Raw genomic sequence first — 16,924 nt, forward strand, 5'->3', positions numbered from 1 at the left:
TTTCTGTGTGCACGTGGGCCAGAGCCTGAGGGGTTCAGGTGAGCAACAGGGAGAGTTCATCACTGCCAGCGAGGACCCAGGGTAGAATCAAACTGTCGTCTCCAGGAATGGCTCTCATCTGCTGGAGTGGTCTGAGCCTGGCTCAAAGAGGGAAGGATGGATTCAAGGACCTAAGCTTCCCATTACCCAGGGGGTTGGGTGGTAGCAGCAGAGACCCAGGCAGGTGGGGACAGAAGAGAAGGGGCGGATGTCTTCCTCAATCGCCCCAGCAGAGCCTGGGGGTTCTAGGGGTTCTTAGGGACCCCTCCGGGAGGCAGCTTGGAGCCCTCTGATGGAGGCGTTTTCTCCAAGCTTGCTTCTTCATGCCCTCCCAGGGATCCTAGGGTCCAGACTGGAGACGGACCATGAGATGCCATGATGTTAAAGTGTGAAAAGTCACAAAGCAACAGCTCTGCTAATTACAGGGCCATGGGGATCCAGAACATGAGGTTCTGGGCCATCTTCTGACATTAAGAAAATAGAGATGGCATAACCAGATGGGCAGGTGGACCTTTTTCCAGACCTCTTAAGATCCCTCTGGATCCTGGAGTTCCTGATGAAGAGGACTCATGAGCCAAAGTTGTCTCTCATAGCTCCTTGGTTTTCCTGAGTGTGGGTGGGGTTGAGGGATGTGTTGGTGGACAGAGCAGGTGGGGATTTCTGCCCCTGTCTTTCTGAGGGGCACTGAGGGAGGAGACACATGGGACAGCTTTTCCCTGACCCTGACCTCTGCCATTTGTCTTTGTCCTGGGGCCTCTCAGGTCTTGAGGCTCTGCGGCACCTTTCTTACTCAGCACCAAAATCTTTGGATTTCTGGGGAGTTCTTCTGGGGATTAAGGATGTTCTTGAGCAGACTGGCCCTGTCTTTGGACTCAGTTACTGGGTTAGTTACGGAAGAAACTTCACTAATCAAAACCTCAGGCTGCCAGTGGCTCAGCCTTTCGCAGATGACCTTTGCATTCAGGTTTCTCAGAGCCCAGAGGAGCTCTCTTAAATTAGCCCAACTCCTGGCCAGGGCTGGAGAGAGCAGATAAGCTGGAATAGGGAAGGCTTCAGACCTACTTTCCCTACTTCGCTCTCCCGATTTTAAGCTTATTACCTTATATAAATCATATGACCAGCACTGTATTATTAATGGAATTAAAAAATTCATCCATGATGCCTCTCCATCATAGCAACTGCCAAAAAATAGACCTATCCTCTCTTTCTTGTCTACCTGTGTAAGTTTCCCTAATTACACATCATAATGTAAAGATAATTGTTAATGCTTTTGGTTAGCACTACCCAGTTTCCCCATGCCTTTATATATAGTCTGTCTAGTTAACTTGAAAATATAAAGCTTGCCTTCACGTGGTAAGAGTGTTATTTATTAATTACAGAGAAAATGGGGAAAAAAAGCATTTGAAAGGAAAAAAAAAAAAGAAAGCAATTCACTTAGAGTTAGTGTCAATTCCTAAAAGAAACCATTATTAGTATTTGGTGCTTTTCATTTTTGATGTTTTTCTGTGCATATTTGCAAACTTGCATATCCATTTGAATTTGCATCCTGCTTTAAACAAATCAGAGCATGAAAATTTGCATATGATTACACATTGGAGTCCCTTTTAGCAGCTCCGTCTTGTGACGGTGCCATAGCTGGCTTGGGTGGATCATTCCAAGTTTTTTTCCTGAGATAAACACACCTGGTTTGGGCAGCTCTGGAGAACTGTGGCATTCCTTTACTGAGTTTCATGTTTATTTCAGTTTGATTCCAGCTTCTTTTCACTGCCAGTGTATACATTGCCATTTTTTAAAAAACACCTTTCTTTCTTTTTCCCTTTGGTATTGGGGACTGAATCCAGGGAAGCTTTGCCTCTGAGCTATATCCCCATTCCTTTTTATTTTTATTTTGAGGTGGGGTTTTGCTAAGTTGAGACTGGCCTCAAACTTGCAATCTTCCTGCCTCAGCCCCCTGAGTTGCTGGGATTACAGGTATGTGCCCACTTGCTCAGCTTGTATTTTCTTACGAGATCTTCTCTGGCTTCCAAGCATCCTCAGGATGATGTAGCCTGGTGGCCTCAGAGTTTGACTGAATGGAACAGATGTGAGGCCTCTAGACCTTTACCACATTGTAAAGGAGTGATCCTGAGCCCTGGGAGGACAGGGTCTTTAGCCTCTGAGCCAATGGCTATTTTCTCTGCATTGTAGCTTTTAAAATATTCTCTTTGTTGCAGGGTCAGTGTTGGCTTCCTTGTGAGGCAGAAGAGTCTAAGGACACTCGGGCTAGGCTAATGTAGCATCAATTTTAAACTTTCAAGAGTTAGATTCTAGCCTCTTAATTGATTTCTCTACCCTGAAGTTTGCTTGGCTTTCAGAGGATTTTAGAGTAATAAACATAATAGTAAGAACAATAGCTGAAGCTTATGTAGTAGTTAGGATAGGGGTAGTGTTAGAGTTATATGCTCTAGGCAAGGTCTCATTTAATCCTTGTAACAGAAAGGTACTAGGATCATCCCTATTTTATAGAGGGGCAAACTGAGGCACAGAGAGAATAAGTGGCTTGTCCAATGTTACACAGCAAAATGTGGAAAACCCAGGATTTAAACTTGGGCGATCAGTACCCAGAGCCCATACCTTTTTCCCACCGTGCTTTATGGCCTCTTATTAAACCTGGGCATGACCCAAAAGGTGAGCCTTTGTTATGAAAGTGACCAGAGAAAGATAGAGCAACTGCTGTGGCATGGTGCTCTACTGTTTCAGCATTGCCCTGTACTCTGCAAGCATTTATCAAGCACCTATTGTGTGCTAGGTGCCTGGGAGCATGGTCTGGTACAGATGTCTGCTGGCTGTGCACATTCAAGCACCCTCTAAGTGCATGTCTTTCTAGACCTGGGAGGCCATGTCAGAGGCCAGGGGCTAGACCGAGCATTGTAGGAGGTGGATGCACAGGGAGAAGTCCTGCCTCTTCAAATGTGAACTTGTTCAATGATGAGGGCAGGTGGAACAAATGGAAGCACCTGGAGGCAATAGTACAGTTGGTGATGACATAAGCCTATTACACAATCACGACTTTACCAAGACACCCCGCGACCACTTCTTACTAACTGAAATATTCTAGAAATTGGCATCTTTTTCTCTCCTAGGACAAATCATTTTAAAGACTCTTTGTTGCCTTGTGGATGGAGCTTTGGCAAACAGCAGAGAAGCACCTGTGAACACCTCCTTTTTTGCATCCCTCACAGACCTTAGGACGGGAGCCAGGGAAGCGGGAATTAGCTCTTAGCTAGATTGTGGTCCCACGGGAGAAGCAGAACTATGAGAACACATCTGTGAGGATGCTGGGGCTCCCTGCTCAGCCCTGGAGGAACTGGGAGAAGGTGGGACTGTCTGTAAAGGGGCCTCAAGCAGGTCTCTAGACTCAGCGCCCCACCCCAAGAGAAGTTCGGCTTTGAGATATGGGTTCCTGGCCCCCAGGTGCTATGGTTTGAAGGCCTCCTCCAAAGCTCATGTTGACATTGAATGACCATTGTGAAGGTATTAAAAGGTGGGCCCTTCGAGAGGTGACTAGGTCAGAGGGCTCTGTCCTCATGAATGGATTAATGCTGTCATTACAAGGGTGGGTTATTATGGGGGTAGGTTCCTGATAGAAAGGATGCGTTGGTGCCATTTCTATCTCTGTCACACACACTTATTTGCTCTTCTGCCTTCTGTCATGGGATGATGCAGCACCCAGCCCCTTGCTAGAGGCTGGAACCAGGCTCCTGGACTTCCCAGCCTCTAGGTCCTAGAGCCAAATAAAACTTTTGTTGCTTATAAATTACCCAGTCCTTAGTTTTCTGTTATAGCTGCATAAAATTGACTAAGACACCAGGGTGTACTTGCTGGGACACTGGGACACCAGCCTCCCACCCACTCTCCTGACAGGTGCAGGCAAGCCGCATCCATAGCCACATCCCAGAAAAATGCATCTCATTACTTGCCTAAGCTCCTGTTCAATTATGCCGGGACTGCTGTGATTGCAAAATGCCAGGAGCTTGGCATGCTGGGGCCACCATGGCTCACAGTAGAGGCCATGTGGCAATAAAGCAGAATGGTCCAATTTCCCACATTTCTCTGTGAGCACACTTTCTCAGTAAGGGGCCACTTTCCCCACCTTGGTGTATCTGTGAGGAACAAGGGACTTCAAACTAATCATTTGAGAAGCCAAGGAACATCAGTTAGATGTGGGGAGGAATGAGGTGCTTCTAAATTCAGTACACATGAGCTCCAGCTGCAGTTGGCTTTAGAAATACAATCCAAGAGGCCAAGAGCCTTTGTGTCCTAGAGACACCCCACCATGTTTGTATGTGATTTCACAATTAGTGGTTCATCTCTGCCATAAATACTTGCACTATTTTAATGTCTTTCAAGATACAAGCAGGGAGGTGCTCAGTGCTAGTACTTCACCCCTGGGTGTGGCTGCAGGGGGTAGTTGGGTGAGCTGTGCCCCTGGGCTGGGTGTGGCGGCTGGACAATTAAAGAAAAGAGGTTCAAAATCCCTCTTTTCCCCAAACCTCCTGAAAGATGGATTAGGATATATGGAAGGTAAACTTCTTTCTCCACCTGAGTTACACTCACTTTGTTGTTGGATTATATGTTCTTGTAGGGCCTGGGCCTCAGACTACTTGAGTTTAAAAAGCAAGGAAGAAAACAGTGAGATTAGATATAAGCTCATGTTTCCTCAATCTGTAAAACCACCTCCTGTGGCCTCACCAGAGCTGGCTAGGTGAATCTGCTCCTGATAGCATGATCAGTCAACCTGGGTCCTTGGATCCATACTGTCACTGCTAGAGCAGGGAGAATGTTGGGCAGACCAAATCCAGCGGGTCACCCTGGCTCCAGACCCCAGACTGTGGTTACATGAGCACAGAGCCGTCTAAGCTGGGTCAGGTTCAAGGTAAGGTCTCTCCTTGTCAAAGGAGCCTCCTCAGGGGGTCAGGGTGGACCGCATTTTACTTCGTTCATAGCTCTGTGCTTATTACATAAAGGATTTCAGCAAGTGTTCAGTGTGGAAATAAATGAGCATCTGGTGTGGGTATGCCCTATTGATTGGACCACAAGTTCAAGTTTCGAGGAGAGCCATGACTTCTAAATTCTAACCCCAACCCTTTACTGACCTTTGTGTGATCATGGCTCAGTGCCTCAGTTTCTCCTATAACTCTATATTTATATATCCTTCTATCCATCATCTGTTTATCAATAGTCCATCTATCCTCTTTTGCCCCCAAATTCACAGCAATTTTGAGAATCATGAACAATATAAACTAGCTCCATGGGAGTAAATGCAGACATTTGGGAGCCTGCATAACTCTTCCAAGGTATTCCTCTTCCCCAAACACCCAGCATGCATTTACTTTTTACTGTGACCTGGAAACATTTATTGGGCTTTCCAAAATGCCTTTTCCCCTTGCTGGCTTGTGGGTGCCTGGCACTGTGAATGCCTGGTGCTGTCTCAGCCCGCGGCATCACGGCCACTGAGCTCTCCGTCTCTTTCAGACCACCTTTGCCTCTTACCAGCGTTTGCCGGGAGGGTGCGCTTCCTGAGTGGCCGCTCAGTCCTGGATATCACAGAACGCCTATCAGGTGAGACTGCCCTAGGCCACCCAGCCATCTGTTCATCTCTGGATGCTTTTTGGGCATGAGGTAACCACAGATTATTTAATTGAATATTTTGTGACAGTCTCCACATTGTCAGAAGATAATCTTTTGTTTGGGGTCAAAATGATGCAGGTATGTGCATAACCACATAGTTTTTTAAGAAACTACTATGCAGTTCTTCCTCCTTGCAAACCAGGATTCCTCTGGGCCATTGAGTGTCTTTGTGTGAATCAGAAAAAGGGCCCAGCTAGACCCTGCCTGCTGGAGGCATGGTTTGATGCCTCCATAAAACAGTATTATCGCGAGAGTTAAAAAATCTGCCCCTTCTGAGGCCTGGTGAACAGGGCGTGGGCTGGATCTAAGCCTGCTCAGCCCCTGGCTGAGTGCTGGACCCATATCACAGGAGAGTGGGGCCTCAGACTGAATCTCTCTACCGGTTCCAGCTGCAACTGAGGAAAGATTGCTCCAACCAATCCTACCTGGGCTTGGATTCTGCAGGATGAAGTCCCAGGTGATTTCATTCCAGGCCTGGTTCCTGCCTCTGTGGCCTTGAGGTGCAGCACAGAAAGGGCAGAGTCTGTGGGGGTCTGTGGACCCATTTGTCTCCCACTAGTACTCAGCTTAGTTTATCATCTCTTTTGTTTGCCAGTCCTCCTCTCAACCATGGGAGGGTTCCTTCTTTGGAGGAGGCAGGAGGACTGTCTGTACCTTGGCTCCAGGATCACGGAGACATATCATGCTATGCCCCCATTATATCCTCCAGAGGCTCCCAAACTGCCTTAGGAGACCCTTCAGCACCTCCTGGGGTAGCCTGGCCCTGTTTTCTTCCCTGGGTCACCTTGGGCCCATCCCCAGTCACATGCCCTGGGTCATTTAATCTGCACAACAAGCCCTCAAGAAGACAGTTCCCAAAAGTCTCCTTTGGGTAGAGACAAGAAAAATCAAGCTCACAGAGGTTAAACACCCAAGGTCCTTTGGTGAGTCATCCAGGATTTGTCCCCAGGAGGCCCCGCCTTTGTCTCCTGGGTGCCAGCTTGCCACCCTTGTCTCCTCAGGCCCTTGCCTGCCCACTTGATGCCCCTCGTGTGGAAAACCAACTTCTTTCTCCCCGAGTGACACCCACTTTGTCCTAGCCTGGTCCCCTCTGTTTCTTTTCTCTGTGTACTTCTCAGGAGTGCGTCCATGTAGTATCATACATCTGCTCCTCCTCCAGGGCCTTGTGGCCTTGGGCACTCAGGGGTACTTGGCACAGGTGGCCTCAATAAGGATCCTGGTGCCAGTTACTCATCTGGTTTATCCTCTGTTCCCTGGTCTTGCCTCTGCTCTTTGGTTCAGTTCACCCTGTGTTGCTGGAGTGGCTTCCTACCATATATCCAGGTGTCAGACCTTCCCCAAACAGGTGCGACAAGTGAGGCAGGGTTGGCCGCAATGGCAGCCACAGAGCAACGCTGTGGGTGCCCTGAGGCAAGAGTAGGGGCATGGAACTAAGACCGCCCAGGAGACCAGACCCTTTTCTGTTGCTCAAAATCAGTGTTCTCTGAGGGAAACCCTTACCAGTCCTGTGTAGGTTACTTAGGGGGCACAGGGGTGGGTGAGTAGCCTCACTTTCTCCACTGACCATAATTTTTTCTCATCTATTTCCAAGAGACCTCAAAGGCACAAGTTTCTCCAGAGCTCTTCTGCTAACTTGGTGTTGTCTAGGAACAGAGAAGAAAATTTCCTTTGACACAAAGCATAGACTAAGAATAGCACAGCTTAATAGGAGTAAATCTTCTGCTAATGACTTCAGCTGCCTTTTAAGCTTGAGCGTAATGGGGTTTGCTCCCTCACCATGGCTCACAGAAGGGCTCCTGGGCCTTTGCAGTTGGAGAGACAGACCCGGGCAGCCAGGTGACTCTGCATCCCTGTACCTGGGGAATGTAGCTCCGAGGCAGCTTTGTATTGTTAGCAGAGTGTGAACAGAGGAGGTGCATGGGCCTGAGGCAGGAGGGCTGCTGCTCTTTTGGGGTCTGGGTGTCAATGCACCTTATTGCTCTGGGAGAGGAGGGATATGGCAGTAAATGCACTTAGGGTAACTTGGCCATAGCCCAAAGGCAGAGACGCCCCTCCTGGAGACCTGGGATACCCTTTAATGTGCTTTGACATGACTTGCTCTGATGTTGGAGGCCTGGGTGCAGGATCAGCTGGCTTCTGGGTATTCTTGGGCTCAAGAGGTTGAGGGGACTCAGGGCGTTCATCACTGGAAAGGAGGGTCTGTGCAGAGCCTGATGGTTTACAAACATGTTCACACGTCATGGACTTCTGCTGGTCTTATCATGAAGTTTGACCAGATACTGGGGGCCATGCTGGCCTCGTCCCCTGCTAGATGTTTTCACTGTGAATAAGTCTTGACTTTTGTCCCTAGCACAGCTTTTCTTTGTTTGTGGCGACTTTCATAGGTGGCATTGTGGATTAATGCAATTTTAATATTAGGCTCTATTTGTCACCTGTCTACCTAAAGCTGGACAGTTGACACATATTTATCAAATTTCTAACAATTTTGAAGTTGTTCAAGATTGTTATCAAGGATTCAGGATTGTTATCCTGACTTTACAAGTGTATAAAAGGCTCAGAAAAGTTGGGTGTCTTCCTCAGGTTCACACGACTAGTAGAGGCAGGATTGTAACCAGGGTGCCTGCCTCCCCCACCCCCATACTGCAGAGACCTATCATGGTCATGGACTCTGTGCATGTTTGCCTTTGCCTATTCCTTTTTCCACAAAAAAATAAAAAGCATATTTCCTAATTGGTTGATGTAAATATGAACATAAACCAGTTTGGATATATTCATCTTTGTTTTTTTCTGATGCTAAAATAAACTAAAACATTTTCCTGGGTCCCTAAATGTGCCATGATCCTTGGACATTGTGCATGGGAAATTCAGCCCCTCTAGCCTGCTTGCCCTTTGAATGACAGAGTCGGTCTCCCAAGAGAGGGCAGTGGGAGGGGAGAGGGTTCCCCAGCTTATGTGACCCTTACTCTTTTCTTCCTGACAGTGCTGGTGGCCTCAGTTTATCCCCAAAAGCCTCAGGCTGTGGAGCGGCATGTTCTTCCTGTCCTCTGGTACTTCCTGAACAGCCTGACCCTGACTGGAAATGGCATCCTGCCTGGGCGTGGTGGGAATGTCCGCACGGTGGTGTGTCAACTGTCTCGGAGCCTCCAGGAGCAAATGGGCTCCCGCCTGCAGGACTTTGCCATTGGGCAGCCAAAGCAAGTCCTTAAAATGCTCCAGGAACTCTTAGACACAGAATCCCCAGGAGGCGGCCACAAGGTCACCAACAGGGAGACACCACCTGACAGCAAGATGACTGGCAGCTCATGCTGATTTCAGCTGGATTAAAGATGGGCCTGAAATGGGCCATTGTTATTTTTTACCTTATTTTATTTTTATGATGGAATAATCTCCTGGTCTACTTTCCCCTTAGAGTCCCAGATGTACACAGTATATTTTGAAGTAGAAATAGAAGAATTTGTTATTTTTCTAAGGTTTTCTTATCTTGCATTTTGTAACCTCAGAGAATTTTGCAATAGGTGGGTTTATGAAACAAACAAAATGAAACACGAAAACAGCGAAATTTGTTGCAGATGAAATTGAGACAAAGAACAAGGGAAAAAAAAAGGGTAGCTATTATGGTGTGGGTACGCGGTGTTCCCTGAAGGCTCATAATAAGATTGTGAAAGCTGTAAACTAATCAGGGGATTGATCCATTTGATGAATTAATCCATTTGATGGATTAATAATTTGAAAGGGCTGTTGTGCTGGGTGGTAAGTGTGGGCAGGTGGGGTATGGCTGGAAGAGGCGGGTCACTGTGGACATACCTCCCTCTTTCTTTCTGCTTCCACCTGTCATGAGCTTCTCTAAACCCTCTGACATGACGTTCGGCTTCATCTTGGGCCCAGAGTGATGAGTTCCACCAACCACAGACTGAATCTCTTGAAACGGAGCCAAAGTAAACATTTCCTCCTCTAAGCTATTCTTGTCAGGTATTTGATCAGTGATGAAAAGCCAGCTAACACAGTAGCACAGGCCTACGTGCTGTAGGTCATTCATGGGTGGAACCTCTGTGAGCAACCAGACATGAAGACCTCTTAAGACCCAGAGCCCCACAATTTTTCAGTTTAATCTGGTCCATTTGTTATGGGTCAAATTAGAGGTAAATGTAACAAGAATCTCTAGGAACCTTGCACTTCTCTCTGGCAAAATCTTCAGCACAGCATCTATTGATCCTATGGGAACCTTCTGGTAGGATCTGCTTATCTTGTCAAAAGGCAAGGGGAATGTGACATTTGTGTCAAGAAAGCTTTCTATAGACATTGGCAGCATGGCTTGCTCTGTTAAGGACCATAGCTACAAGGTACTTCAGTCTTGAAACTTTGCAAGTAGCAACGCTTGGTAGAGCTTGGAGTGCTTTGTATTGTGCTATAAGAACCCAGGGACATAGTGTCTCTGAAACTGGGCCGATGACTGCAGTTGGGCTGAATCACAATGGTGGAGAGGTATGCAGGGCACAGCATGGGCCAGGACGTGAGGAAGCAGAGAGAGGTGTCAGTCACTGAGATCCTAGCAGGGGGAGGGGATAGTCTGTTGTGGACTCAGGCTCTGGACACAGAAGGGGTAGCTCTGACTTGGCGGGGCCAGTGGCAGGTTAACAACGTGTGACCAGAAAGAAGTAGAGCTCAGGTCATTCAAACACAAGGGTGGGACACACTGGTAAGGTGAAAGCTGAAGGGGTGACAGCTCAGCAAGTTTTCTGTTGAGCCCCACCAGAGGAACTCCTGTCCACTGTCACCTGCCCCCAGGTGTGACATCAGTTCCATACCACCTTTCTTCTTCTTCTTCTTCTCTCTCTCTCTTTTTTTGGTACTGGGGATGGAACCTAAGGGTCCTTTACTACTGAGCTACATCCCCATACTTTTTATTTTTTTATTTTGAGACAAGGCTTTGCTAAATTGCTGAGGTTGGTCTTGAACTTGCAATCCTCCTGCCTCAGCCTCCCGAGTCACTGGGATTACAGTGGGTGCCACCATGCCCAGCTATTCCATACCACCTTTCTAACTCCTTCCTGGGGTGTGTGACCCTGAGAGGCCTTATTGCAGGGCAGAATTCAGAGGGGCCCTCCTTATACCCTGGGGTGAAGTTGGACACTTGCAAGTCACCCTGGATTTTGGCTTTCAATAGACTGCTAAAGCGTGACTTTGAATAATTCCAGTCTCAGTGTGAACTACTTCTCCTCCGATAGTAACCCAGCAGGGGCTTCCCTGATAACCACCTTCCTCTTGATCAATCTGGCTAAGTTAGGTTCAAGGCCTATTGGACAGGGAACCAGCCAAAGGTGCCCAAGAGACTGATTTTAAATGTTTTTAGTCTTAAACAATATAAATGATTGTGTTTGCTTGTTGTCTGAGCAAGCTTTTTTTGGATGGGTTGGGAGACCTGAGTTTTCTGCTTGTCAAGATCTGAGAATAGATCATAATATTTCAGGAATTTTTAAGACTATAAGAACTCAGGGACATAGAGTCTGGAAGCGATTTTGAAGGCAGAAATTCAGCTCAACCACATTTTCCTGTCTCAGATACAAAACTCCCTATCTCTGGGTTTTATAACCACCTTCAGGTTTGGAGGTATTAAAAACAGTAGAAAAGAAAGAATAAATCTTTGCGCTAGTCTGTTTCCCTACGTAACTTCAGGTTTAATCTTCTGGTCACACCCCTGGCACAAGGCTTTTAGGCAAGGGCTGGTTGGTTCTGGTGTGGCTTGGGAAATTTCAGTCTCAAGAGATTTTCCCGCATCAGTGCTAATAAAAGAAAAGAGAGGACAGCACATTAGTAGCCTGTGGGCAATAACCACCTGTGGGCAATACCTGCAAGACCCAAGGGGAAGGCCAGTCATGGGGAATGAAGATTGTCCTGTGTGCCAAGGTAGGTTGGACCGTTCCATTCTCTATTGGCTATGTTTGGGCCAGAAATTCTACTTGGGTAAGATGCTCCTGGGGTGGGAACACAGCCTCTGGCTATGGCAAATCTCCCCACCTCTCCCTCTCCTTTTCTTCCTCCCCTTCAAATGAAAGTTTTGAGATTTTATAAAATTTGGCCCTTGCCTTCAGGCTGTGCCTCTTGTTTTCTCTTGTTCAGCTCCTCCCTTCTGGGGTAGTTAAGGGGCAGTTAAAGTGTCTCCTCTGGAGCTGTGCTTGAGAACCACCTCACAAGATAGAGTACCTTGTCTGGGCTCCCCAGGGGTTTTTGTTTGTTTGTTTTTGTCCTGGGGTGGAACTCAGGGCCTTGTGCCTGCTAGGTGAGTGCTCTACCACTGAACCACATCCCATCCCTCCCTAGGGCCTTCGACTCAGTTGGTCTGTGTTGGGGCCAGGTAGATCCTTCCTTCCTTCCTTCCTTCCTTCCTTCCTTCCTTCCTCCCTCCCTCCCTTCCTCCCTCCCTCCCTTCCCTCCCTTCCCTTCCCCTTCTCCTTTTGTTCTTTCTTCTCCTCAGATGATTCTAATCTGTGGCCATACTCAGAAATCACAATGGCCCTGGCCCTGTGGTCCCCAGGACCACCAGCTCACCTCACCTCACATTCCTGGAATATCCTGGGGTTGAGAACAGTCTAAGGCTAGGAACTGGAGTCAGAGAGGCCTGGGCTTAATTAAGTCCAGGCTCGGTGGCTTGCTGATGTGTGGCTTTGGACCCTTTGTCAAGCTGTCTGATTTTCACTTTCCTTTTCAACCTAGAGCGTGATGTGTGAGTGTGTGTGTGTATGTGTGTGTGTGTGGCTGGGTAGTGGTGGTGGCTTAATGACAATACCTTCCTTAACCCAGCAGCTGTGCAGATTAATGAGATAATTCTTGTGACAAGCTCATGGGCACAGGAAGCCCTTGATAAACATTGGTAGTGATGTTTTGGGGGTCACTGCTTTAGGAGCAGAGGGATCAGGGGCTTGTTGGACCTCTGCTGACCTTGGTTTTGGAAGAAGAGACAATGTGCTGGAGACTCCTGAGACTCACTGTTAGCCTGTGGGGGCTGGTCTAGAAGACCGGGCCTGTTCTGCCCTCTCCACTAGGAAGTTAGGGCCATTCTCACGTTTTGGGGTTTGTCATTTCTCTGGTTGCCCAACCTTTTGTCCTTGCTTGACAGGCTCTCATGGCTGCTGATGCCATTTCTCACTCTCACTCTGTTACCAAACTCAGTTTGGAAGATCATCCCACAGCTAAACCCATGTCTGAGAGATGCCGTGAGTGTTGGGAATTAAGAAAAGCTTTATTTAGTGGTCAAAGAATGAGGTGGGAGCCCCTGCTTGCACATCAACTTCTTGACTCCAGGAGATTGAGGGCCTGTAGAAATGGGATGAGAATCATGAGTGAGAAACAGGCTAATAAAGGGGAAGAAGAAACATGTCTTTTCTGTGAAGATGTAGAGATCCTGGAACTTGGGTGCCGCCTCTTTTCACGCTGATCCTGGTCTGGTGTTTCTGGTCATGGTGGCTGGTAAAGATGTCTTGAGCCGTAAACGGGGAGAAGTGAGGACAAGCGAGTGGGGGTTAAATTAACCCTATGTTATAGTTTGGGGCAAAACATTTCTCAGACGATCCATGTGTCTACGTGAGCTGAGTAGAGTCTGACACAAAGCTTAAGGCAGCAAAGGAGACAGACGCAATGGGGAGACAGATATGTCAAGTCTTCTCATCCCCTTCCTGCCACCCGGCAAACTTCTGCAGGCACAAAGAAGGGTCAATGTTTGCAGCAAAAGCAAACTTCAGACCCCGGGAAACTATCCCAGGCAACCATTATCATCACAACCCACTGGTCAGAGGTGTGATCTTGAAGCAAAGCTAGTGGGAGTCTTATAATGTAGTGCCCAGCTGTGTGATTTTTAAGTCAACTAAGAGCAAGTGAAGCTAGTGGGTTTATTTAGTCCCCCCCATTCAGTAACACTCCCACTAAGAAGGAAGCCTGGATGCCCTTCTTCCCACCAGGCTGCTCCCTGCCTCCATTCCTCTAGACTCTTGCAGCTGCAGGCAGAAGGATTTAGAGGACAGCAGAGTGCTTTCTGGCCCAAAGCATTTCCTTTATAACTCAGTGCCACCACTAGGAGAGAAAAGGGGGATGGGGAGGGTAAAGAGCATGGCTTGTGTTGTTCTTGGCGGAGGTAGGAAGATGGAGGCCCCTAAAGGGCAGGTGGAGGAAGAACCAGCCTCCCATTGAATGACTGTGGTGTTTGGGGTCTGTCCTTCTTCTTCCATCCTTGAAGGAAGAGATCATTTCTCTCATTTCCTGATGAGGACACTGGGCTCCAGAGAGGTCTAGTGAGCTCCTTAGCCAGGGCACAGGGGCTACCTGGGAATCTTGTTAGAGGGCCAACTCTGATTCACCAGGTTTGGGTGGCACTTAAGAGTCTGCATTTCCCCCAAGCTCCCAGCTGATGTCAATGCTGCAAAGCTGCAGGTCTGGCAGGGACCCCACCTTAGGAGTCAGGCCCTAAGAAGCAGCTAAAAATTTATCTGTGCTCATCTCTTGTAGTATGCTCCATGGCTCCAAGAGATTCACCTCCCCCTGGGTCGGTCAGAGCCCTTAGAGAAGACCAACTAAAATCCCCTGGACTCCTGCAGTTAGGTAATTCCAGAGTTTTACTCCCATAACTTCCAGGCAGAGAGGGTTTGCTTAGTCATCTCTGATCATAAGAACATGCTATGGCGTTTGGCTATCCAACCATGGCACTGCTGGGGATAGGATTTGAGCAAAGAAATGAGGGCCAACCAGAAGCTAAAAGCACAGAATTTCCAGAATTTGCTATAGCAAGGGAGTTATCCTTGATTACTAGACACTCAGAGGCAGGCAGGGGAGGGCTAAAGACTTATAGTGGGCAAAAGAGAAGCTTCAGGTGTGCCTTGGCAGGAGGCTGTTGGCATGGACAGGGTAAACACAGGGTGACAATGGCCTGCCACAGCATTGTCTGTAGTACTTGGTAAAGTGCAGAGCCCTGGGCTGTGCTCCAGATGTGCTGGACCAGAATCTCAGACATTCCGACACACTCTCAGGGTTCAGGACCCCTGCCACAGTCTTAATACTGGGGCTGTTAGGTTCCCAGGCTAGCTCACACCTGGGAGTTGGCCACCCTAAGCCAGATTTTTCCAAACATTATTTATGTAAAGACTTTCTTGGGGGAGGGGAAAGGAGAAGACAAGGGTGGTGCTTGTTAAAAACTCAGATTCTTAGCCTCACTATAGATCTGTCCCTGGGGGGAAGGGCCTGGGAATCTGCAAAGGATGGACCACTCTCATGGTGGGTCCTAAGATGAAGGAGGTTGCAGGAGGAACCCTAATTGCCTGATCCCAGCTGGGCTCCTGCAGAATGGGGTGGCGTTACCAGCACACCACACCAGGGCTCTCTGGGTGGGTGTTTCTGAGTCAGGGACTGTGCTAGGTCTTCATTCCTGGGGCTTATTCAAGGGGTGGACTGGTTTCCAGTATTCTATCAGCTGGTGTTTTAGTGAAGAAGGCTACAGCATTTGAAGGGTTTGTTTTGTTTTAATCACGGCTTTTATAATTACCTCTCCGTGGGTTGACAGCTGCTATTAGCATCACCTTGGGTTCTCCTTGAGAAATTTTACATCCAGAGAGTGAACCAGCACCTCTGGGGCTGGTGTCAGAAGCCATTAACTAAACAATAGCTTTCAAAAGTCACCAGGTTTTGTAAACACAGCCAATCCTGTCTCCTTCCAAAGGAGAAAAAAAAAAAGGTAGATAAATAATTTTCACGAAGGCAATTTGTTTCCTAGGGTCTATATTTCCTTTCTATCACATCCGCTGGCTTTCACGGCTTTGGGGCACTGGCAATAAAGTCAGTGCTGTCTCCAGAAGGGGTCTGCAGCTGCTCTTGCCAGAGGATTGTCACCTGGTAGCCACTATGTGGGTTCATGGCAATGAGGAGCAGTTTTTTGAAAAAGGTTTTTTTTTTTTTTCCTTTTTTTCTTAATGCTAGGAGCAATTTGGTATGTGTGTATTGGGGTGGGGTGGAGTGGTTGGGATTTGTAGAGGGGACTTTTGTTTACAATTCTCTTAGAAATTTCACTTTTCCATCCAAGCTAGTTTAAGATGGATAGCTGAAATTATAACTGGACAATTTCCAACATGTAAACCTTGGGAAAAAAATGGAGACCCTCCCCCGCCCTCTTGACCAGGAAGGTTTTGATAATTTTTTTCCAGAGCTGTCCTCTGCCTCCTAGAGTCATGTAGATGCTGCTTGCATCGTGTGTGGTGATACTGGCTGACCCAGGGCAGAGAGGCCTGTTCTGCACCTGGTGACACGTCTTTGGAGCTAAATATGGCATGAGCTGTCTGCCTCACTTTTTTTTTTGTTCTTGTCAAAGGTATTGAAAAATACTTTGTTCATAATCTCAAAGGATTTTTTTTTTCAAAAAAAATTATGGAAACAGTGTCAATAATTTTATTTTGAAAATGAGTGTTACATACAAAGAAAAAGGTGTCATTATTATTAACTCTAGCCTTATCCCAGCACTCTCTAGCAGACCTGTTCAGAAACCAAAGTAATTGCCATCCATCTATCTGACTGACAGATGATTCTGAGACTCCATGTGGGGATGAACGAGATTCAGAAGCTTAATTTGTTGTTTTTTTTTTTCCCCCCATTTGGGATATTTGACACATGGACTTGTGATTACAAGCAAAATGTTTTAAAGTCTTTTCATTTTGAAAGACATGAAAACCTTCAAAGAAGGAAGTCAGTTCTCACTGAGTTTGGCAGCTGTTCTTAACTTTCTCTAAGGACCAATGTGCTGGTCTGGAATGAGGGGGAAATGATGCTGAGTTCTTAATCAGAATCTCAAAGGGTAGAGATGGGTGGAGCTAACTCCCCCCCCACCCCAGGAATCCTTTTGATGGAATCAGAAAATTGTGTGTGTGTTTTTTTTTTCTTCCCCTGGGGCAGATCTGTTTGCTATGGGTGGAGATGGGGGGAAAAAGAAGAAAACAAAAGCAAAAGGGGCTAATGGGATTTTGAACTCAGTTTCCCAAGATGGCTCAAAAAGGTGCTTTAGAAAAGACTGGTGTGCTCCATGTCTTGCAGATGGCAGGAGAAAGTGTTATTATCACTGCTGCACAGATGAAGAGACAGGCCCCGAGAAGCCAGGACAGAGAGCAGGGTCTCGGAGGTGTCAGGACTCGGCCCCCTGTGTCCTGTCCCAGTGATTAGCTCTAGCTCCCAAGAGTGAGCCTTGCCT

General features: G+C 47.4%; 1 protein-coding gene across 3 annotated transcripts in view; it reads left to right on the forward strand.

Annotated features, from left to right (window-relative positions):
- Positions 1-9,178, forward strand: part of Togaram2 (TOG array regulator of axonemal microtubules 2) — a 60,760-nt gene extending 51,582 nt beyond the window's left edge. For all 3 annotated transcript variants that reach the window (XM_058578440.1, XM_046441556.2, XM_046441558.2), the window contains exons 19-20: positions 5,554-5,640; positions 8,690-9,178. In XM_058578440.1, coding sequence (XP_058434423.1) covers positions 5,554-5,640; positions 8,690-9,018 — 416 coding nt within the window. In that variant the 3' untranslated portion in view covers positions 9,019-9,178. The remainder of the gene's footprint in view (positions 1-5,553; positions 5,641-8,689) is intronic.
- The last annotated feature ends 7,746 nt before the right edge of the window (positions 9,179-16,924 follow it).

This window comes from Marmota monax, unplaced genomic scaffold (genome assembly GCF_021218885.2).
Source record: "Marmota monax isolate L192 unplaced genomic scaffold, Marmota_monax_Labrador192_F-V1.1 WCK01_AAM20220418_F8-fsc00010, whole genome shotgun sequence".
NCBI lineage: Eukaryota > Metazoa > Chordata > Mammalia > Rodentia > Sciuridae > Marmota > Marmota monax.